The 23,835-nt window shown below is 36.9% G+C and overlaps 1 protein-coding gene across 8 annotated transcripts in view; it reads left to right on the top strand.

Moving 5' to 3' along the window:
• The window catches only part of LOC105494697 (zinc finger MYM-type containing 4), a 160,181-nt gene that overhangs the window by 115,812 nt on the left and 20,534 nt on the right, over positions 1-23,835 (top strand). For 7 of the 8 annotated variants that reach the window (XM_011763385.3, XM_024796883.2, XM_011763386.3 and 4 more), the window contains 16 exons: positions 3,740-3,914; positions 4,026-4,238; positions 7,896-8,046; positions 8,525-8,640; positions 9,774-10,049; positions 10,222-10,372; positions 11,656-11,828; positions 12,661-12,811; positions 14,519-14,659; positions 14,956-14,993; positions 15,920-16,064; positions 19,188-19,306; positions 20,012-20,183; positions 20,994-21,047; positions 21,447-21,626; positions 22,066-22,160. In XM_011763385.3, the coding sequence (XP_011761687.2) occupies positions 3,740-3,914; positions 4,026-4,238; positions 7,896-8,046; positions 8,525-8,640; positions 9,774-10,049; positions 10,222-10,372; positions 11,656-11,828; positions 12,661-12,811; positions 14,519-14,659; positions 14,956-14,993; positions 15,920-16,064; positions 19,188-19,306; positions 20,012-20,183; positions 20,994-21,047; positions 21,447-21,626; positions 22,066-22,160 (2,350 nt within the window). The remainder of the gene's footprint in view (positions 1-3,739; positions 3,915-4,025; positions 4,239-7,895; positions 8,047-8,524; positions 8,641-9,773; positions 10,050-10,221; positions 10,373-11,655; positions 11,829-12,660; positions 12,812-14,518; positions 14,660-14,955; positions 14,994-15,919; positions 16,065-19,187; positions 19,307-20,011; positions 20,184-20,993; positions 21,048-21,446; positions 21,627-22,065; positions 22,161-23,835) is intronic. The other variant, XM_011763387.3, reaches the window with a different exon arrangement.

Raw genomic sequence — 23,835 nt, 5'->3', positions numbered from 1 at the left:
TCCCAAAGTGCTGGAATTACAGGTGTGAGCCACTGCACCCGGCCCATATGGGGACCATATTTTGACTCACGGTTTCATTAATGTCTGGCTCAATGTAACTTCTCACTAAATACCCCTCTATGAAATACAGTAAAACCTAATTTTGAAAATAACAGGAAATGCAAAAAGCAAAGCAGTCTAGAGCTGCTAAATATGAAAGATGGCAAGGTATGGAGTTATGTATTATAGTATAATATTAGGTGTTCCTAATGATGATTTCCCATTATATCTACTATTTTACTGAAGCAGAGATATTTGTATAGCCATACTTTAGAGATTTTCAGGGTTTGGTTCCAGACCACCTCAATAAAGCAAATAGCTCAATAAAGCAATTATCTCAATAAAGTGAGTGATACTAATTTTTTGGCTTCTCAGTTCATATCAAAGTTGTGTTTATACCGTAGTCTGTTAAGTGTGCAATAGCATTAAGTCTTTAAAAACCAACGTACATTTTTAAATTAAAAAGACTGTATTGCTAACAAGTGCTAACAATCATATGAGCCTTCAGTGAGTCATAATCTTATTACTAGTGGACAGTCTTGTTTCAATGTTGATGACTGCTGATTAATTCAGGGTGATGGTTGCTGAAGGTTTTGGTGGCTGTGGCAATTTCTTAAGATAACAATGAAGTTTGTCACATCAGTTGACTCTTCCTTTCACAAAAAATTTCTCTGTGGCATGCAATAATGTTTGATAGCATTTTACCCAGAGAAGAACTTTCCAAATTGGAGTCAGTACTCTCAGACTCTACCATTGCTTTATCAACTAAGTTTATACAATACTTTAAATCCTTTGGTGTCGTTTCACCAAAGTTCACAGCATCTGCACCAGGAGTAAATTCCATGACAAGAAATTACTTTCCTTGCTGATCCATTGGAAGCAACTCCTCATCTGTTCAAGTTTTATCATGAGATTGCAGCAATTCAGTCGCATCTTCAGGCTCCACTCTAGTTCTCTTACTGTTTCTCCCACATTTGTAGTTATTTCCTCCACAGAAGTCTCCAACTCCTCAGAGTCATCTGTGAAGACTGAAGTTACCTACTTCCAAGCTTCTATTAATGATGATATTTGGATTTCCTCTCATTAATCATGAATGTTCTTAATGTCATCTGGAATGGTGAATCCTTTCCAGAAGCTTTTTCATTTCCTTTGGCCAGATCCATTATAGGAATCACTATCTATGGCAGCTGTAGCCTTAGGAAATGTATTTCTTAAATAATGAGTTGCAAAATTGAAATTACTCCTTGATCCACGGGCTGCAGAATAGATACTGGGTAAGCAGGTATGAAAATAACATTAATCTCTTGTACATTTCCATCAGAACTCTTCAGTGGCTAGATGTATTGTCAATGAGCAGTAATATTTTGAAAGGAATATTTTAAGTGTCCTAGGATTTTTGAAAGGTAAATGAGCGTTGGCTTCTACTTGAAGTCACCAGCTACGTTAGCCCCTAACAAGAGAGTCAGCCTGTCCTTTGAAGCCAGGCATTGACTTCTCTCTGGCTATGAAAAATCCTAGATGGCATCGTTTTTCAATAGAAGACTGTTTCTTCTACATTGAATATCTTATTTAGTGTAGCCACCATCATAGGTTGTCTTAGCTAGATATTTTTGATAACTTGCTACAGCTTCTCCATCAGCACTTGCTGCTTCACCTTGTACTTTGATGTTCCAGAGCTAGCTTCTTTCATTAAACCGTATGAGCTAACCTCTGCTAGCTCTAAACTTCTGCAGCTTCTTTACCTCAGTCTTCCTAGAATTCAAGAGAGCCATAGGGCCTTACTCTGGGTTAGGCTTTGGCTTAGGCTTTGGTTTAAGGGGATGTTGTGGCTGGTTTGATCTTCTATCTAGAGCACTGTAACTTTTCTCCACATCAGCAGTAAGACTGTTGCACTTTCTTTTTTTCATTGTTGTTATTTTGAGACGGAGTGTCTCTCTGTTACCCAGGCTTGAGTGCAGTGGTACAATCTCAGGTCACTGCAGCCTCTGCCCCCAGGGTTCAAGCAATTCTCCTGCCTGAGCCTCCCGAGTAGTTGGGACTACAGTCATGTGCCACCACACCTAGTTAATTTTTGTATTTTTAATAGAGATGGGGTTTCACCATGTTGGCCAGGATGGTCTTGATCTCTTGGCCTCGTGACCCACCCACCTTGGCCTCCCAAAGTGCTGGGATTACAGGCATGAGCCACTGAGCCCTGCCTAATTTTTGCATTTTTTAGTAGAGATGTGGTTTCGCCATATTGGCCAAGCTGGTCTCCAACTCCTGATCCCAGCTGATCTGCCCACCTGGGCCTCCCAGATTATTGGTATTACAGGTGTGAGCCACCACGCCCGGCCAAGCACTTTCTTATCATTCATGTCGTTCACTGCAGTAACCTTCTTAGTCTTTCAAGAACTTTTCCTTTGCATTTACCTTGTGGTTAAGTGTTTGGCACAAGAGGTCTAGCTTTCCACATGACTTCCTCACTAAGCACAATCATTTCTAGCTTTTGATTTATAGTGAGAAATGTTGGACTATTCGTTTTGTTGAACACTTAGAGGCCATTGTGAGGTTATTCATTGGCCTGCCTTCAATATTATTGTGCCTCAGGGAACAGGGAGGCCTGAGGAGTAGGGGACATACAGAAGTGGCTGGTCAATGGAGCAGTCAGAACACACACATTTTTCAATTAAGTTTGCTATCTTACATTGCCATGGTTCATGGTTACTCCCCAAAACAATTACAATAGTAACATCAGTGTTCACTGATCACAGAAAAACATATTATAAAACAAAAACATTTGAAATACTGGGAGAATTACCAAAATATAATGCAGAGACATGAAGTGGGCACATGCTGTTGAAAAATGGCACTGATAGACTTGTGTGAGGCAGGGTTGCTGCAAGCCTTGTATTTGTTAAAAAGTGCAGTATCTGTGAAGCACAATAAAACAAGGTATGCCTGTAATCTTTTCTTTAAAAGTACCCTATTAGTGTAATCTCTTTAAGATACAAGCATGAGTATAAAACAGTTTATTAACTCTTATGTGGATGTATACTCATGGGAGAGAGACATTGATTAGAAAATTTCACCAGTTTGAAAAATTGGTTTTTAATATGGTTTCCACTTGAACTATCTGGTAAACTACTATAGAATGAGTGGTTTGGTGGGATTAGGGTTGGAGTGGTAAGGAGCCTTAATGATTAGGGTTTTAATCTTCATTGCCTTTGTTACTAATGCTTAGAAATTAAATTATTTAGATATGGTAATGTTATATAGCTATGCTAGAATATGCACTGTGTAGTGTAAAATATATGTTTACTTTTAAAAGATACTAATTTTTGACAAGTGTAATACAGTATTTTTTAAAGAATATTTTGAAAATCTAGATAATTCTAGAAAATAAAAATCTCTTATAATCCCTCCTGTAGAGATAATGAATGCTAATCATTTGATGTTTTCCTTTTAGTCTTTGAAACATACTATTCTCATAACAGTTCTATGAAGTAGGTGCTGTATTAATTCCACTTCATAGAAAAGAATTTAAGGATCAAAGCAATTTTTAAGTGTCTCTCAGAAAATTCAAGTTTTTAAACTTAAATTCCAGTGTTATTTCCCTACAGTATAATTGCCTGTGTTTTATTTAGTTATTTTAGCTCACAGAAGGGAAAAACAAATGAATTTACACTATGGCTTATGTTATTTTTTTTCTTATTTTTAGAGACATTTTAAATCCAAAGGATGTGATCAGTGCCCAGTTTGAAAATACCACCACTAGTAAAGATTTTTGCAGTCAGTCATGTTTGTCAACATATGAACTGAAAAAAAAACCAATTGTTACTATAAATACAAATAGTATTTCAACCAAATGCAGCATGTGTCAGAAGAATGCTGTTGTAAGTTACCATTTTCCTTGATTGGGGCAGGAGTCTAATTGTTTGTGCTTAAAGAACAGCTTTTGATGGTCTCTGCTCCTTGTCTTTGTGTTGCTGTGTTTTAATTTCTAGATTCGACATGAAGTTAATTACCAGAATGTGGTCCATAAACTTTGCAGTGATGCCTGCTTCTCTAAGTTTCGTTCTGCTAACAACCTCACCATGAACTGTTGTGAGAACTGTGGGGGTTACTGTTACAGTGGGTCGGGACAATGCCACATGCTTCAGATAGAGGGACAGTCTAAGAAGTTTTGTAGTTCGTCGTGTATCACAGCATACAAGCAGGTACATGACCATGTTTACTCTTGATGTCTTTGCTCATTTCAGGTAGTCTGTATTTTTAGTTGAAATTATTTATGAAAATGTTGTTTCACAATATTGGGTTTACTGGCCGGGCGTTAAAAAAGTTTTTTTAACTTTCAAAATATTGTTAAAGAATACAAATCACTTTTGAAATAAAAAAGCCATATTGGCCAGGCCTGGTGGCTCACACCTGTAATCCCAGCACTTTGGGAGGCTGAGGCGGGCAGATCACCCGAGGTCGGGAGTTCGAGACCAGCCTGACCAACATGGAGAAACCCCATCTCTACTAAAAATACAAAAATTAGCCAGGTGTGGTGGCATATCCCTGTAATACCAGCTACTCGGGAGGCTGAGGCAGGAGAATCGCTTGAACTCGGGAGGTGGAGGTTGCAGTGAGCCAAGATCGCGCCATTGCACTCCAGCCTGGGCAACAAGAGCGAAACTCTGTCGCAAAAAAAAAAAAAAGATATATATGTGTGTGTGTGTGTGTGTGTGTGTGTGTGTGTGTGTAGAGAGAGAGAGAGAGAGAGAGAGAATTTACTACTTGCTTAACTGGTATTCTTTATACGGAAATAGTATTTGTTGAATAAATGTGCATTAAATATTCATAAAGAGTTCTATAAGCAGCAGTTTTGTTCATGCATTTGTTTATACATGTTTATGCATTTGAAATACATGTTTTTAGAGTATGGCTTTTTTTTTTTTTTTTTTTTTTTGAGATGGAGCCTCACTCTCTGTCTCCCATCCTGGAGTGCAGTGGTATGATCTCTGCTCACTGCAACCTCTGCCTCCCTGGTTCAAGCAATTCTCCTGCCTCAGCCTCCCAAGTAGCTAGGATTGCAGGCGCCCACCACCAGGCCTGGCTAATTTTTTTGTAATTTTAGTAGAGATGAGGTTTCACTATATTGGTCAGGCTGGTATCGAACTCCTGACCTCAAGTGATCCACCCGCCTCAGCCTCCCAATCCCTGTGCTGGGATTACAGGTGTGAGCCACCAGGCCTGGCCAATATGGCTTTTTTATTTCAAAAGTGATTTGTATTCTTCAACAATATTTTGAAAGTTAAAAAAAAAACAAACACGAAGAAATATAGTGTCTCTCTCATAGATAACAAATCCTGTCATTTTGGTGTATAGCCTTCTTTCCAGCATGTGAGATTTGCATATATACTTCTTATTTGATAAGGAAAGGTTCAAGTTGCATATGTATTCTTGAAATCTGATTCACAGAATTAAAATTGAAAGCCAGAAAATCAAAATTATATCATTAATTGTTACAGTAAAGGATTTTTCTTATCTTTATGAAATAGGAAAAAATAGATGTGAATTATATATTTGTGAATTGATGAGGTGTGCATGGGATGAACTGGATGAACTCTGTGTAACAAATGTCTTTTATGTAGTTTTGTGTGTATTCGATTTGTTAGTGAACTTTGACCAAATATTAGTTTTAAAATTGATAAACTTAAAGGAATAGTAAATGCTATATATATATATATAGTTTTAATTTTTGTGGGTCCATAGTAGATGTATATATTTACGAGGTAAGTACTTTTAATATTTTTAATTTCATAATGTCTCTTTATGTAAGTGCATTTGCTAACATTCTTTTCCTTAGAATAGTGAATTTTTATACAGTTTACCAAATTGGTGAATTTAATAGCATTGATTAGGAACTTTCTTGTTAATTGTTCTTAAAACTTTGTACTAATTTTGGAATTTAAACTTTGTAGTAAATTTGGAATTTTCCTTTTGTTCTCAAAGGAAAAAAAATCCCCACATCTTCATTGTTTTATCTTTTTCCAAAAGACTGTTCTTTTCCTGATACTGTATCAGGTACTAAAAGTTACTTGGATTCAATCCATTGAAAGATGAGTCATAGTCCACAAGAGAGGGAGAAATAGGATGAAACATCTTAATTTTAAATTTATCCTTTACTTTTAATTTAGCCAAAATCTATTATATTTCTCATGTATTATATCTGCTGTGGTAGAGAAAGAACTGGAATTTAGAAGTAAGGCAGATGTAGATTTAATTCCAGACCTTATGTTCAAATACAGTTTTACCTTGGGGAAAGCAGCTAAGCTCCCTGAGTCCCAGTTTTTCTATCTGTAAATAACTGTAATACCACCTATGTCACTGGGATGTTTTTAGGATTATAGAAAGTAAGGATGAAAGAATGCCTAGTATGTAACTGGGGCATTGTAGATGGTCATTTCTGCTACTTTCCTTTCTTCCTTATATATAATTCATTCAACAAGCATTAGATGTAATTTCTGTTTTGAGGGGCTGCCTGTCTCCTGAGAAAGACAGACATATAGATGAGTAAACAGAGATGCCATGATGGAAGTATTCTGGGTACAGTGGGCCACAAAGGGAGCATAGTCAGCTCTACTTGATAGGGAAAGATGAGACTATCAGTGAAAGCTTCACAGAGGTAACTCTTGACCTGGGTCTTTACAAATGAGGTTTGCTTTTACAGTCCTCATTAGGGAGGAGAGGGAAATGGGTTTAGAGATTTAGAAGACATTCCAGCATTCAGGCATATGTTCACTTTACTGTGTATTTATTTTAATGTCAAGTTTCACATATTGATTCTTTAAGAAGGAAGATTGCTCTTAAAAATCTCCTAATTGGTGCTGGACATACTTTATAAATTATCCTGAATGTGTGATATGTTAATAATACTTAGCATTCTTTGCTGCTGAATCCCTAATTGGGTGAAGACTTAAGATAACGGACTCTGGTTGTTTGTATTTGGACACCTGTGATATCCCAGGTTTGCTCTCACTTTACGCTTACAGAGTATTTTTTTAATTATTAGTGGTAGACTATTTGCCAATAAGTTGCCTAATAAGTTTACTAATTTCCTTAAATTCATATTTATAAGCACCTTTGGGGGGTTATTTCAATTTATAGGATGATACAGTATAAAAGCATGAACTTCCTGTTATTTAATGTTTTTAAAACTATGGTTATGACCTATTAATAGACCCTGAAATTAATTACTAGGTTATAACCAGCATTATTATTTTTCTTTTTTTTGAGACAGAATCTTGCTCTGTCACCCAGGCTGGAGTGCAGTGGCACGATCTCGGCTCACTGTAACCTCCGCCTCCTGCGTTCAAGTGATTCTCCTGCCTCAGCCTCCCGAATAGCTGGGATTACAGGCATCTGCCACCACTCCCAGATAATTTTTTTTTTTTTTGTATTTTTGTAGAGACGGTGTTTCACCATGTTGGCCTGGCTGGTCTTGAACTCCTGACCTCAGGCGATCCACCCACCTCGGCCTCCCAAAGTGCAGGGATTACAGTAGTGAGCCACTGAGCCCGGCCGCATTACTTTTTTAATGAAATAGAATAGATTGGAAAATATCAAAAAATAACATGCATTACATGTTATCATGATATTTATTCCTGTGTAAAACTGTTTTCAGTTTTATTACATACATGCATAATACACAGATGCAAAATCTCGGAAGTATGTGTGTACCGTGAAACTTCTTATTGAGGATTACAGTCATAAAAGTTTGAAAATCACTGATTTCAAGTATTTCAAAAGTGTTGAGTATAAACATTTCAAAGAATTATGCTTTTACTAGGAATTTAGTAAAAATGAATGTTGTTTTATTCTCTTAATAGAAATCAGCCAAAATTACACCATGTGCGCTTTGCAAATCATTGAGATCCTCAGCAGAAATGATTGAAAATACCAATAGCCTGGGGAAGACAGAGCTTTTCTGTTCTGTTAATTGCTTATCTGCTTACAGAGTTAAAATGGTTACTTCTGCAGGTAATATTGGTTTCATAAACTATGAAATGTAATAGTTGAAAAATTACGGTTATTGCTTTGTTTTTAAGGTATATTTTTTGGTTGATTTTTAAGGCAAATTTAACATATTTCAGATATTTGTTGTAAAATATCACCGGTTACCTTGATTGCTTATTTATTTACTTGCATGCCTATTTATGCATTTCCCCCTTACCAAAATGCTTTCATATGGCTTCTTTTATATATTTTCTTTATCCACACCTGATTTCTTTGAAGTTTCATTTATTTGGTAGGTTCAGGGCAGACTTTGATTAATTTAAATTGGAAAGAAAAATTTTCAGTATTAGGTTAGTTTTTGCCTATATGTGACGTGATTTAGTTTCAGCTCGTACAACTTACCCTGACCCTTGAATTTTCCTTTCTTGTATATTATTTAATTTCTCATACTTTTGTGTACATCTGTACATATTACTCATTGGTTTTTTTTTTATTTGCTAAGGTGTACAAGTTCAGTGTAACAGTTGTAAAACCTCAGCAATTCCTCAGTATCACCTGGCCATGTCAGATGGAAGTATACGCAACTTCTGCAGCTACAGCTGTGTGGTAGCTTTCCAGGTATGGCTTCAGGAACCTTCCTCTTCTTCAGTCAGTGAGTCACCTACTGTATGAGTCTGTTCTTGCACTGCTCTAAAGAAATACCCTAGCCCGGGTAATTTATAAAGAAAGAGGTTTAAGTGGCTCACAGTTCCACAGGCTGTACAGGTAGCATGGCTGGAGAGGCCTCAGGAAACTTTCTTTTTCTTTCTTTTTTTTTTTTTTTTTTTTTGAGAGTCTTGCTCTGTCGCCCAGGCTGGAGCGCAGTGGCGCGATCTCGACTCACTGCAAGCTCCGCTTCCCGGGTTCACACCATTCTCCTCCCTCAGCCTCCCGAGTAGCTGGGACCACAGGCGCCCGCCACCGCGCCCGGCTAATTTTTTGTATTTTTAGTAGAGACGGGGTTTCACCATGTTAGCCAGGATGGTCTTGATCTGGTGACGTCGTGATCCACCCGCCTTGGCCTCCCAAAGTGTTGGGATTACAGGCGTGAGCCACCGCGCCCGGCCAGGAAACTTTCAATTATGGCGGAAGGCGAAGGGGAAGCAGGCACGTCTTACATGATGGGATCAAGAGGAAAGAGAGAAGTGGGGAGGTGCTACACTTTTAAACAACCAGATTTCCTGAGAACTCACTAGCAACAGAATAGCAGGGGAGAAATCCACCCCCATGATCCAGTCGCTTCCTGCCAGGCTCCTCCCCCAACATTGGGGATTACGATTGGACATAAGATTTGGTCAGGGACACAAATTCAAACCTATCACCTACTATAGTAATGCACATTTATTAGGTGTTTGCTAGGGCCTGGATTGTGTAAGTTTCTATGTCATTCCTATTAAACTTGGATTTGTAGTTCATTCTGTATTTGGAGTTTCATTTAACTGCCCTCTATAAAATTGAATGGTACTTTTATCACCCATATTATCTATTGGGAAGATATTATTTTTGAGGAAGATTATTAGTTAAATTATTTTATTTTTTCATCATAAATGAGACTCCCCCCATTCCGTTATAAGCTACTCAGAGGCAGGAACATTGCCTGTTAATAGATGTACCTTACATGCCTAGAACTGTGCTTGGCATATGTAGGCGTGCGATACTTCTTTGTTTTAACAAAGATTAAATTGATCCTTTTCGTTGTTTTGTTTTTCCAGAATTTATTCAACAAACCAACTGGAATGAATTCTTCAGTAGTGCCCTTGTCTCAGGGCCAAGTAATTGTAAGCATCCCCACAGGTTCCACAGTGTCAGCTGGAGGAGGTAGCACGTCTGCTGTTTCTCCCACCTCCATCAGTAGCTCTGCTGCGGCTGGTCTCCAGCGTCTCGCCGCCCAGTCCCAGCATGTTGGGTTTGCACGAAGTGTTGTGAAACTCAAATGTCAACACTGTAACCGTCTTTTTGCCACAAAACCAGAACTTCTTGACTATAAGGTAAAGTATAGCATGTTCATAAGATTTTGAGTATACATAGGTCTATTTGTAAAATTATTTTTAACTTTGCATCTCCCAAAATTACACTATTTGTTTTGAAAGTAAGGGAGATATGGAGTTCCATAAGACAAACCAAATGTTTAATTAGTACTTAATGATTATTTCTTTGCAGGGCAAAATGTTTCAGTTCTGTGGCAAGAATTGTTCTGATGAATATAAGAAAATAAATAATGTAATGGCAATGTGTGAATATTGTAAAATTGAGAAAATTGTAAAGGAGACTGTTCGGTTCTCAGGTGCTGACAAGTCATTCTGTAGTGAAGGTAAAGACAGAAGATTATCTTACCTACTGAGCATGTTGGTTGTTTTAAAAGCAGTTGATGATTTAAGCTTTCACTCTAGGGTTAATCTGTTTTATTGTTTATGTATAACGTAAATGCCTTTCCGATTCATTTACACTTAGTTCATTCTTTTTTGATCAGTTTTCTTATATTATGTGGATGTTAAAATGAAGTGAAAGATTTGCAAAGTATAATGCAGAAGAATGTGATGTGAACAACATTTAACATCCTTAGGTTCCCCATTATTAGGTTGATGGGGACCTCAAAGATCTTCTAGTTCTTGTACTTATTTCTAAATGGAATGCCTTAAATTATGGTAATATTCTAAGGTTATACTTTTATTGTTTTAAACAGCCATTATTTTTCTGAATATAAATGGTTTGAATATGCAAATTAACATGTGGAAGATTGTTTTCCTTATTTAGATAACTATTCTGTATGTTTATAATGTTTTATTTTACTCTAAAGCGGTATTAAGTTAGCCTTCTAGAGCAAGGGCTTTCAAACCTTTTGATAACACAAAAGAAGAAATACATTTACACTGTGACCCGTATATTTTCACATACCTAAATAAAAATTTTGTTTGTGCAGAGTCTTGCTCTGTCACCCAGGCTGGAATGCCATGGAGCGATCTTGGCTCACTGCAACCTCTGCCTCCTGGGTTCAAGCGATTCTCTTGCCTCAGCCTCCTGAGTAGCTGGGAGTACAGGCACCCGCCACCACACCTGGATGATTTTTGTATTTTTAGTAGAGACGGGGCTTCACCATGTTGGCCAGGCTGGTCTGGAACTCCTGACCTCAGGTGATCCACCCACCTTGGCCTCCCAGAGTGCTGGAATTACAGGTGGGAGTCACTATGCCTGGCCCCAAAAGTTTCATGAAATAAAACCAATGCAGTTTAATGCTTTCTCTTCTGTCCTATCCTGTCTTATATAATTTAAAACAAAAACAAAACAAAACAAAAACTAGTATAGATAATCTACGTTGATCTCTTTATCTGTGAACTGGTCAGGACCCAAGTGTGAACATTTTGTCCTAGGCCACTATTTTTCTTTTTTTGTTGTTTCTGTTTTCATTTGAGATGGGGTCTTGCCATGTTGCCCAGGCTGGTCTCAAACTGCTGGGCTCAAGCAATCCTCCCGCCAGCCTCCCAAAGTGTTGGGATTACAGGTGTGAGCCACTGCACCCGGCCTGTCCTAGACCATTTAAAGATGCAGAAAACTAATATTTCTACCTGATTTAATTTTATCTTTCCTGATTTTTAGGTTGCAAATTGCTTTATAAACATGACTTGGCAAAACGTTGGGGAAATCACTGTAAAATGTGCAGTTATTGTTTACAGACATCTCCCAAATTGGTACAGAATAATTTAGGAGGGAAAGTGGAAGAGTTCTGTTGTGAAGAATGCATGTCCAAATATACAGTTTTGTTCTATCAGGTAAATAGAATTCACATTCCTGTGTTTTTCAAGCTAGGGCATAAATTATTCCCTTTTTAAATTTCATGTCATATAAAGGACAATTTAATTATTTAAAACTTTAAAGTATTAAATGTTTTATGCCTTCTAGCAATTAATATAAGATTTAGAAAGACTTTAATGTTATTGAAGTTTTCTTTCTTTTGTTTTTAATTTCCTGTAGGAGACATATCAGTCTTAAGACATTAAAACATTTAAACTTATAATTTTATTCATTTATTATTTAAATAAAGTGAATTTGTCTTCTGAAGTCTGAGGAAGATAGACCTTATTTTTATTTCACTTTGTTTTTTAATTGCTGTAGAGTGAAGTCTGTATGTTACATGTTTTTTAAAAAAAATTAGTATAAAATTAGCCGGGCGCGGTGGCTCACGCCTGTAATCCCAGCACTTTGGGAGGCTGAGGTGGGCAGATCACGAGGTCAGGAGATTGAGACCATCCTGGCTAACATGATGAAACCCTGTCTGTACTAAAAACACAAAAAAATTAGCTGGGCGTGGTGGCAGGCACCTGTAGTCCCAGCTACTGGGGAGGCTGAGGCAGGAGAATGGTGTGAACCTGGGAGGCGGAGCTTGCAGTGAGCAGAGATTGCGCCACTGCACTCCAGCCTGGGTGACAGAGCGAGACTCCGTCTCAAAAAAACAAAAGGTATAAAATAATTGATAAAGACAAACTTTAATTTTGTGATCTAAATTCTAAGTTAATTTCCTCACTTGTTATGTGTGTCCTATTTTTGTCCTGTCAGACTGCAGATAATTTGTTTCTTACTCCTTGACTACCTTCTTTTTTTTAGATGGCCAAATGTGATGCTTGTAAGCGACAGGGTAAACTCAGTGAGTCCTTGAAATGGCGTGGGGAAATGAAACATTTCTGTAACCTGCTTTGTATCTTAATGTTCTGTAATCAGCAAAGTGTATGTGACCCGCCTTCACAAAATAATGCAGGTAAAATTAACCTTAAGTACTGAATGGAGTCTTTGGTCAATACTAGAAACTACTGTTCTTTTACAGATCAGGAACTGTGTAAACAGTTGTCATTAATTTCATGAAACCTCATTTTCCTTGTATTCAGTATCATTAACATTTAGTTTTTTTTTTTGTTGAACACCTTAGATTAAAGCTGAGTAAAATGAGTTTTTTATTAAATAGGTTTCTTTGAGAATATTGAATCAAATAAACTCTGTAAGAACTGAAGTTTATGGGAAAGGATAACAGTTAATGGTTTGTAACTGAGTATAATTGGCTTCCTTAAAAAATCCTTTGAGACTACTTATAACAAAAGACATAAAGTCGAAATCACATGACCTTTTAAATATACCATATGCAGGCCAGGTGTGATGGTTCATGCCTGTAGTCCCACCACCTTTCGAATGCTGGGGTGGGAGGAGGGCTTGAGGCCAGGAGTTCAAGGGTTCAGTGAGCTGTGACCACAGCACTGCAATCCCAGCTGGATGATAGAGTGAGACCCTGCCTCTAAAAAATTAAAATAAAATAAAACTATATGTCATGTCATGGGTGTGACTAGTTGGGGCCAGTGTCACGGGGCTGTAAAGGAATTTACCAAGAAAGTCATAGATAAAGGCAGATTTATTAGAGAAAGTGTGAAAATATGTTGCAAGGTTTCAGTGAGCAGCACAGCAGAGAAGGGGAAGTCTGCAAAGAGGCAGGGGCTTGAGGGAAGTTTTATAAGGTCCTGCTGTAGGGGGCTACTTACAGAATGAAGCCATGCTCCATGCTCCTGGGGCTACCTGTAGGAGGCGATCTCTCAGAGTAATTACTCATTGTTCTCCCCGACCTGGTGCCCCTTCCTCTTTGTTGCTTACTTATCGTATCAAGACTACACACTGTGTGCAGAGTTAGGCCATTTTATCTCAGAAAATTTATTATTTAAAAACAAACAACACTAGTATCATCCTGAAAGTGAGAAGAATTTTAAGTATAGTCTCCTTACAAATAAAAGCAAAATCTATAAGAGCCTACTCTAAAACTTAAAAAAAAAATTCTTTCTATATAAAGGCAAGATTTAAGAAAAACATTAGGCTTAATTGTCCATTAAACCTAACCTGTGATCTTCATTGGTATTGTGTGTTTGGGGATTTGCATTGTTGGTTGTTAAGTTAGACTATTTGTTGCATTTTCATGTAAAGATAAAGTAAATAGAAAACTTTCAAGTTTTACTAGTTAAAAAGTAGAAAACCAGGGCACGGTGGCTCACGCCTGTTACCACAGCACTTTGGGAGGCTGAGGCAGGCGGATCACGAGGTCAGGAGTTCGAGACCATCCTGGCCAACATGGTGAAACTCTGTCTCTACTAAAGTACAAAAAATTAACTGGGCGTGGTAGTACACACCTGTAGTCCCAGCTACTTGGGAGGCTGAGGCAGGAGAATCGCTTGAACCCGGGAGGCAGAGGTCACAGTGAGCTGAGATCACGCCACTGCACTCCAGCCTGGGCGGCAGAGCAAGACTCTGTCTCCAAAAAAAAAAAAAGAAAAAAAAAAAAAGAAAACCAAAACCCAGTTAATCCTACAGTGACTTTGCTCCAACAGAAATTACTCAAACCTGAAAACATTGTTTAACTTCCTTGCAATAGTTTCTGTGTAAGTACATATAAATCACATGAGGTTTCCTTATTTTTGTTTATTTTAATCAGCAAGTATTTCCATGGTTCAAGCTGCTTCAGCAGGACCCCCATCTCTGAGAAAAGATTCGACTCCAGTTATAGCCAATGTAGTATCATTGGCAAGTGCCCCTGCTGCTCAGCCCACAGTGAATTCTAACAGTGTCTTACAAGGTAGGCTTGATTGGAAAGCATTTATCTAGCCTATTTAGGTTGAATGCAGTGGTCCTCTAACTTCTTTTCATCAGGGATTATTTTCATACATTTGACACATTCATAATAGGAATGGTAGCTCGCTGCACAAATTTCATATCTCATCTTATACCTTAGAATTGCTAGTCTCTTCCATTGAATTAAATTAACACATGTTCTTCATATGAGGTTTGTGTTTATGTACTGATAATCAATTTTTAATGCTAATGTTAAAACAAGTGTAAAGATCCTAAATTTATGTTTTAATTTATATCAAGGTGCAGTTCCAACAGTAACAGCGAAAATCATTGGTGATGTAAGTTTTATTACTTTTATTGGTATTGTCACTGTATTTATTTTTCATTTTTGTACAGTATAAATATGTGTGAGCTGATTTGCCCGCCTTTATTTATTATATGAAATAGATTTCATTAGCTCATTTAATCTTTGTTCAGGAATAGGATTTTCTGGCTATTTAAATAGGTCTTTTATGTACTTTAATATCTTTGAATGCTGGCTATGTAGTTACTGAAAGTTTTGTTTTAATTACACAAAATTGAAGTACATTGTACAGGATTTAGGCATGAAAGACTTTTGGATGTTTTGTGATGTACTCAGGTTATAAATAAAATATTTATAAAGTGTAGCTTATCCTCCCCCCAACCCAGTACAGATTATACTGTAAAAAAAAAAAAAAACTTTTTTTTAACCCATTAATATTTTCTGCTTTGTCTCTTAAAAGAAGAAAATAAATAATGAGAAAAACTTATGACTGGAACAGTGGCATTTCTGAAGTGTTTCTCCAGGTTTCTGGGATAACTTTCACATTGTCTTTATTCAAGTTACTTAAATGATCATAAGTGATTCTGTTATTTCTAGTTATCCAAATTATCTTGAATCTAAGTCCCCTGTGTCTTAATCGGGAAGTAAGAATTCTCATTTTAAACTTAGCCAACATTGTTATTGATCAACAATGTGTTATAATAGAAATAGCATTTTTCTTGGTAAATAGAAATTGTGATTAGAGACATGCAGAGTAATATATAGTTATTAAAACATTCCTTGATTACTATTAATATTTTAGGAGTATTGTATTTCTCATACATTTGGTTGAATATTTACTTGCTATGTCCTCCATGTAATTCCAATATGGCATTTCTTTTAAAATTATAATATTTCTTGTAATTACAGCGATATTTTAAAAAATGTTTTTGGTTTCTAATTTGTTTTTTTTTTTACTAGGCAAGTACTCAAACAGATGCCCTGAAACTGCCACCTTCCCAACCTCCAAGGCTTTTGAAGAACAAAGCTTTATTATGCAAACCCATCACACAGACTAAAGCCACTTCTTGCAAACCACATACCCAAAACAAAGAATGCCAGACAGGTATGTTCCTTGGTCTTTCTTTCTTTATTAATTTTTTAAGGGAAAGAAATGTAGGATTTACTTACATTGCATACCTGCTATTTCCTAGGTGATGTGTTTGGTTGTTTGTGTACATTGCCCAGTTTAGTTCTCACAGCATCCCTGTGAGTTAGGTATTTTCCTCATCTGAGGCTTAACAAGTTGGGTCAAAGAGAAGGAAGTTAATCAGTGATACCATACTGTGAGCAAGTCATTTAATTCTTTTATTAATGACAATGTTATATTATAGAATGAGCATAAGGTTTGGAATTATATGGACAGGCTTCTAGGAAGTGCTATTGTTTTACAGTGTGACCTTAGGTTTGAACTACTCCATAGTCTCTTTTGGCTACTCCACACTGTTTCAAATGAAGTCAGTTCCTTTTGAGAGAGCTTCAGAGCTTTTTGTTTGTTTGTTTGTTTGTTTGTTTTTAATGAACTGTCCCCCCCCCCACCCAGGTAGAATCTCTGAGCCACCTCTGTGGATGCTGGGCAGGGTGGTAGTCTCTGGCCTTCTTGGCTTGCCTCTCCTGGCATGAAACTTCTGTCCTACGAGTGAGCTGGGGTGAGGGTGATCAGGATCCCAGTGTTCTTGGCCTGCTTTTCCTAGGGTAGAGCCTCCATCCAGTGGATGGAAACTGGGTGAAGGGAAGCCCCTGACCTCTTGCCTGTACTCACCAGGAATTTAGCCTCTTCAGCTTTCAGTTGGCGGGGATGAGAAATGCTTGTGGCCTACCATTCTTGATGAGATACGGTAACACTTGATTGGAAGCTGAAGGGAGGGAAGCCCATTTTTATTGGCCACAGCTACCCAGAGTGGAGTTTCTGTCAATCTGAGCTGAGTTGAGCTGGCGTGATAAAGCCTGTGATGGCTGAAATGTCAGACTCTCTCTGTTCTTACCAAATTTTAAACAGATTTTCTTGAATAAATGTTTCTTCATTTGGTATATGCCTTTAGGACAATTTCCCAAGAATTTAAATGTCTGTTTTTAAATCATTTTCACCCTCTTTGCTTGTTTCACTAAGGAATAGATCTTTGTAGCTCCTCATGCTGCCATCAAAAAGTCCTGGAATTTTGGCCGATTGTGGTGGCTCACACCTATAATCCCAGCAGTTTGGGAGGCTGAGGCGGGAGTATCACTTGAACCCAAGAGTTGAAGACCAGCACTGGCAACATAGCAAGACCATCTCTACTAAAAATTTTTTTTCTTTGAGATGGGGTCTGGCTCTGTCGCCCAGGCTGCGGAGTGCAGTGGCACGATCTCGGCTCACTGCAAGCTCCGCCTCTCAGGTTCACGCCATTCTCCTGCCTCAGCCTCCTGAGTAGCTGGGACGACAGGCGCTCGCCACCGTGCCCAGCTAATCTTTTTGTATTTTTAATAGAGACGGGGTTTCACCGTGTTAGCCAGGATGGTCTCGATCTCCTGACCTGGTGATCTGCCCGCCTCAGCCTCCCAAAGTGCTGGGATTACAGGCATGAGCCACCATGCCCGGCCTCTACTAAACATTTTTTTAAAGTCCCAGAATTTTTATACTAGAAAGAGATTCTTGATTTCTAGAGCTGCAGGGCTATCCTGTCAGCCACTGCTTCTCAAAGATTAGTATGCACGTGAATTATCCAGGAATTTTACTAAGTAGATTCTTATTCAGTGAGGCCTGAGATTTTGCATTTCATATAAGCTCCCAGGTAGAGTTCAGTGCTTCTGGTCCATGGAACACACCAAAATAGCAAGGCTATAAATGATTTAGTTCTTTTTTTTTTTTTTTTTTTTTAATCAATAGCAGTTTATTTAGTATTATGTAGTTTGTACCAATTTTTTAATGTCTGCTGTATTATGTAAAGTTTATTGGCCAGGTGTGGTGCCTCATGCCCATACTTCCAGCACTTTGGACAGCTGAGGCGAGAGGATCACTTGAGCCCAGGAGTTCAAGACCAGCCTGGGCAACATAGTGGGACCCCCATCTGTTAAAAAAAAAAAAAAATCATGCCATATTATTTTCCCACTTCTAACTGTAGTCAAATTGTTAGCTTTTCTCTTTCTGTCCCTAGCATTACCTTTCTCCTAGATTAATGATTTTACACTTATCTACCATATTCTCTGACACATAGAAAGGATTCTATATGCTCCTTGACTTATAATGTTGTACCCATCATATGTTAAAAAAAATCATCAGTCAAAAATGCGTTTAATATGCCCAACCTCCAGAACATCATAACTAGGCCTAGGCTATTTTAAAAATGCCGAGAACTCTTACAGTAGCCTACAGTTGGGCAAAATCATCTAACACAAAGCTTATTTTATAATAAAGTTTTTAATACCATGTAATTTATTCAGTGCTATACAGAAGTATGGTATATACTTGTTTTTGCACCATCATAAAATTGAAAAATCCTGTATTGAATCATCGTTAAGTTGGGGACTGTCTGGGTAAATAATGGAATAAGTCCTCTGTCTTGCTACTTTCTCCAAGTTTTTTTCCAAGTTCTGTTTCATCCTTTTAATACTTAGAACATCTGCTATATATATTTATTCTTTTTTGGAGGTATCATAACCTAGAGTAGTCTCCCATCATCTTAGCTCTACATATTATAATTGCCTCCTATTTTAACAGTTGATATATTTTTATTCAGTGCTGAAATTGTTGCCAAATTAATCTTTTTGATGTCATTTTCGTCACTACTCTGTGTTAAAAAAATCTTCAGTATCTCCCCACTATCTACTACAAATGATTTTGAAATGTGCCTTATAGCATGACTGAAATGGCCCCTCCCTATTCAGCCTCCTTTTTAGCAAGCGGTTTTCCATGCCTATATTCTAGGATCCCTGTTTCAATCCTTTCGATTTATCCATCTAAATTATATCCTGCATTCATTTGCTCCTCACATCACTGATATTTGTTACCCACTTTTTGTCAGTGCTATACTCAAGATTTTTTTTTTTTTTCTGGCTACTTTAGTTATTTCTCCTTTGTAAGAACTCCTGTAGTGTCACAGGTCACTCTTATTTTGAACTATAAACCTCCATAAGCTTTTTTATTTTGAAATCTTATTAAAATATTTCTAACCTTGTTTGCTTTTTGTGATTTTGTTGTTGTTATTGTTAGAAGACACTCCAAGTCAGCCCCAGATTATTGTGGTGCCAGTTCCCGTACCAGTGTTTGTTCCCATACCTCTTCATCTTTATACTCAATATGCTCCAGTCCCATTTGGAATTCCAGTTCCAGTGAGTAATCATTTAGAGATTAAAGCTAATTTAGCATGCATTTTCCTCAATTAAAATTGTATAATTCTGTGAAGAAGGTTTTCATTTGTTGGTAAAATATATCTGCTTCTGATTCGCTGTTATCATATTACCATTATTACTTAACATGGATTATATAAATGACTGCTTTTATTTGTACCCACCCTTCTCAGAAAAGGTTATAATGTAGCTTTTTAAAAAAGTTACATGCACAATGAGACCACTCAAATAGAAAAAGATCAGAAATGGTGTGTGTTGAAATCCTGGATTCTAGTAAGGGTGAAAAGAATACTGTGATTTACATAATTCTCATTTTTGATTAAAGAAAATATATTTTTTAATTACAAATTTATTTTTCCCAGGTACTGAGTCCTTAAAGGAAACAGTTATAAGAAAATTGTGAGAAATACAAGCAAAAACAACAAAAACAAAATGCAAGTGTGTTATAGAATTATTCTTTTAGAGGATTCAGAGACATAATTGGTTGAGTGTCCAAAGCACTTATCAAAATTTTATTTAAATGGCTCTAGTCTTATAAAAGCAAACTAGCAAGACTATTTTAGTCATTAGCAATGAATATATTCTAAATTTGTTTACTATTTTAATACCTAAATCATCTCACAAATCATACTTTTGACTAGAAACCTGTTGCCTAAGAAAGCCTTCAGTCTATCCTTGGTCTTTCAGATGCCCGTCCCTATGCTTATTCCATCTTCAATGGATAGTGAAGATAAAGTTACAGAGAGTATTGAAGACATTAAGGAAAAGCTTCCCACACATCCATTTGAAGCTGATCTCCTTGAGATGGCAGAAATGATTGCAGAAGATGAAGAGAAGGAGAAGACTCTGTCTCAGGGAGGTTGGTATAATCTTTAAAAGCAAAGAAAGAAAAAACACGTTTTATACATTTTCAGGTGACTCAAGTAATTTTAAGTATAAAACAGGGTGTTTCTAAAACCTTTATTGTCTGTGAATACCAAGCCTGTGAGGTTGATTATACTTTTTAGTGCTTCTGAAAGCTCTTACTGTTTTTATGAAGGAAAACCAAGTATTGGTATTCAATTATTTTCCAATATTATCTCTCTAATTGAAGCCATGGTCCCCACATAAGAATTCCTGTTAGATAATAACCAGCATGCTGGTAGAGGGTAAATAGAACCTTAGGATGGAAAACCATTTGGCTCAAAATAACTGATAGATAGATCTCATACTACTAGTGTGGAATCATGATAAAAACAATAGTTAACGTTTTGTGTGCTTGCCATACCCTAGGCATTGTGCTCAGTGCATTTTGTGCCTTGACCCATTCAGTCTTCACGACAACCTTATGGGGTGGGGAGGGGGTACTATGTACCTCAAATTTCTGATCTGGAAAGTAGGACTTGCCTTGGTTGTGCAGTCCAGAAGTGGCGGAACCGGAACTTGAATCCAGATACATTTGACTCCAAAGCACATGATACTAACCAGAATCCCCATTAACAGTGGTAATCTGTTTAACTGCATTTATTCCTAGTGTCTAGTTTTATTAATGAATTATTCTTTCTGCATATGAAATCTGTTTACTTAGAACTCTGTAGTATGATTGATGTATATAGTGCAGTCATTTCATTTGAGATATAATTTGTTGTCTATACAGATAAATTATTTATGTGCTTTTCTTTTTCTTTAGAGTCTCAAACTTCTGAACAGGAACTCTTTCTAGACACCAAGATATTTGAAAAAGGTTTGTAGTTGAAAATATGTTTTGATTTTTAGAAATACTACCCTCTGTTAGTAATAGAAACCTATAAAATATTAGTACACTTCGATTTCATATTTGTAATTTTAACTATTTGTAAGGGGGGTATCAGATGTCTATGAAGTATATTAATTTGTAGTGGGAATAATAAAAGCCACCTCAAATGTTTGTTTTAAAAATTAATTGAGATAAAGCTTTCAAGTGCCTACCAAAAATATGAATCCAGTTCTTTGAGGCTGATGAACAAGTTACTTCATTCTTGATTGTATAATTGTCCATCAACCATATCTAATTTTTTGGTATTTAGGGGTTCAGGAAGTTTTCCGAGCATGTCAAGACGAGGCTATTATTTTATTTTGAGGGCTTGTTATCTATATATTTCAGACCAAGGAAGTACATACAGTGGTGATCTTGAATCAGAGGCAGTATCTACTCCACATAGCTGGGAGGAAGAGCTGAATCACTATGCCTTAAAGTCAAATGCTGTGCAAGAGGCTGATTCAGAATTGAAGCAGTTCTCAAAAGGGGAAACTGAACAGGACCTGGAAGCAGATTTTCCATCAGGTTTGTGTACAGTAACCTGTCCACTGAAAAGTTTTTATTTTAGAAGATTGGTACAATTCTGAATTGACACTATTAAGCAGTGCCAATTGTTATTGATAATAACAGTGTAATGTGTTAAGAGGTCATAATCTAGAGCACAAATAGCCCCTGGCTTTGTAGGTGTTAATTTGTACCTTCTTGTTCTTATAAGTGGTTAATTTGGTTAAAATTATTTTTAACCTTTCCCATAGTAGCCATGTAAGAGGTTTTCTTGATTGCCAATGAAGTTGTCATTTATGCACTATATCCTTGGTTTAAATCTATAAGTGGAATTCTTATTTTATCACAAACAAACTGATGAATATAGTGATGATTACCCTACATTACTTTCCTAGTCTAAGTCTTTATTTAAACTTGTGAGTTATTTACCTCACGTTGTACTTTCTGCTGATTATTATAGAATCCTTTGACCCACTTAATAAAGGCCAGGGAATCCAGGCACGTTCCCGAACAAGACGACGACACAGAGATGGCTTCCCCCAACCCAGACGAAGAGTAAGCTGCAGCTTAACTTTTCTAGACTTTTCTTTCCTTCATTCTACAAGCATTATTTAGTTCCTGCTGCTTTCAAAACTCTGTAACAGCCAGAGTCAGGTAGTTCCATATGTTATTTTGCAGCCTGGTAATTTTATACTTTTGTTTTTTGAATTCAAGAACCATGTATTTTATTTACATTTCTTTCAGTAGGAACTTTTTTTTTGTTTCTATAGTTAAGGATTTTCTTTTGTATTCCTTTGTTTACTTTAAAAAGCTTTTTATAATTCTTTTATATCCTTTTATCTTTTTGAGTAGCCTCTAAATTTAGCTCTTTTTACATGTTACAATACTGAGTACTTTGGGAGGCCAAGTTGGGCAGATCACAAGGTCAGGAGATGGAGACCATCCTGGCTAACATGGTGAAATCCCATCTTTACTAAAAATACAAAAAATTAGCCAGGCGTGGTGGCGGGCGCCTGTAGTCCCAGCTACTCAGGAGGCTGAGGCAGGAGAATGGCCTGAACCCGGGGGGTGGAGCTTGCAGTGAGCCAAGATTGGGCCACTGCACTTCAGCCTGGGTGACAGAGTGAGACTCCGTCTCAAAAAATAAAAATAAAAAATAAAAATAAAGAATACTGAGTAGTTCACTTTTTATAGTATAGTAAAATGGTGAAGTTCACATGGCTGTTTTTCACATTGACAGGGCTTTCCTATACAAAGTTGAAAGAATAATAGCTTTATTTTTAAAATTACCACCACAATCATGAACAATTCCACTTAACAAGAAGTTCCACTATGACCTTTTGCAGTCGGCCCCTCTGGCTGTTGAGAACCACAGATCTGCTGTACAGATTGATGCACAATGCCACTGCTTTGCCTTTTCTGAAATTTCACATGAATGGAATCCTATAATATGTAGTCTTCTGTGTTTAAATTCTTTTACTTAGCATGATGTTTCTGAGATTCAAATCCCGGTAGTTGATTCCTTTTTATTTCTGAGTAGTATTTCATTATATGGACAAATTATAATTTGTTCAGCTGTTTAACAGGTGATAAAAATTTGGGTTGTTTCCAGATTGGGGCTATTTTGAATAAAACTTACTCAAAATGTTATGAACATCTTAGTATCAATCTTTGTGTGAACATATGTTTTCATTTCTCTTGAGGAAAAAGATCTAGGAATGAGATTGCTAGGTTTTATGCTATGTGTATTTTTAACTTTATAAGAAAGCTGCCAGACTGTTTTCCAAAGGAGATGTACCATTTTGCAGTCCCACCAGCAATGTATGAGAGAGTTCCATCTGCTCCATGACTTTGCTAACACTTGGTATTGTTGATTTTAAATTTTAGCCATTCTAGTCAATGTATAGTGGTACCTCATTATGGTTTTAATTTGTTTTTCCCTAATGATTAATGATGTTGAGAATCTTTCAATATATGTATTTGCCATTCATGTGTCTTCTTTGGTAAAGTGTTTATTCACAGTTTTTGCACATTTTTTTGTTTTCATTTTTTTATTGGGTTGGTTGTCATCTTGCTGAGTTGTAAGTGTTCTTTACTGTGGACATAATTTCTTTATCAAATCAGTTTGGTCCTATTTTGTTGCTTCCTTTTTTATTTTCGTAATGATGAGTAGCAGATTTTGATTTTGAGGAAGTTCCTTTTATCAATTTGTTATTTTATGGATCGTGCT

Source organism: Macaca nemestrina, chromosome 1, assembly GCF_043159975.1.
Source record: "Macaca nemestrina isolate mMacNem1 chromosome 1, mMacNem.hap1, whole genome shotgun sequence".
NCBI classification, from domain to species: Eukaryota; Metazoa; Chordata; class Mammalia; order Primates; family Cercopithecidae; genus Macaca; species Macaca nemestrina.
Note: the sequence above shows the minus strand (reverse complement) of the source record. Positions and strands in the feature narration are given on the sequence as shown.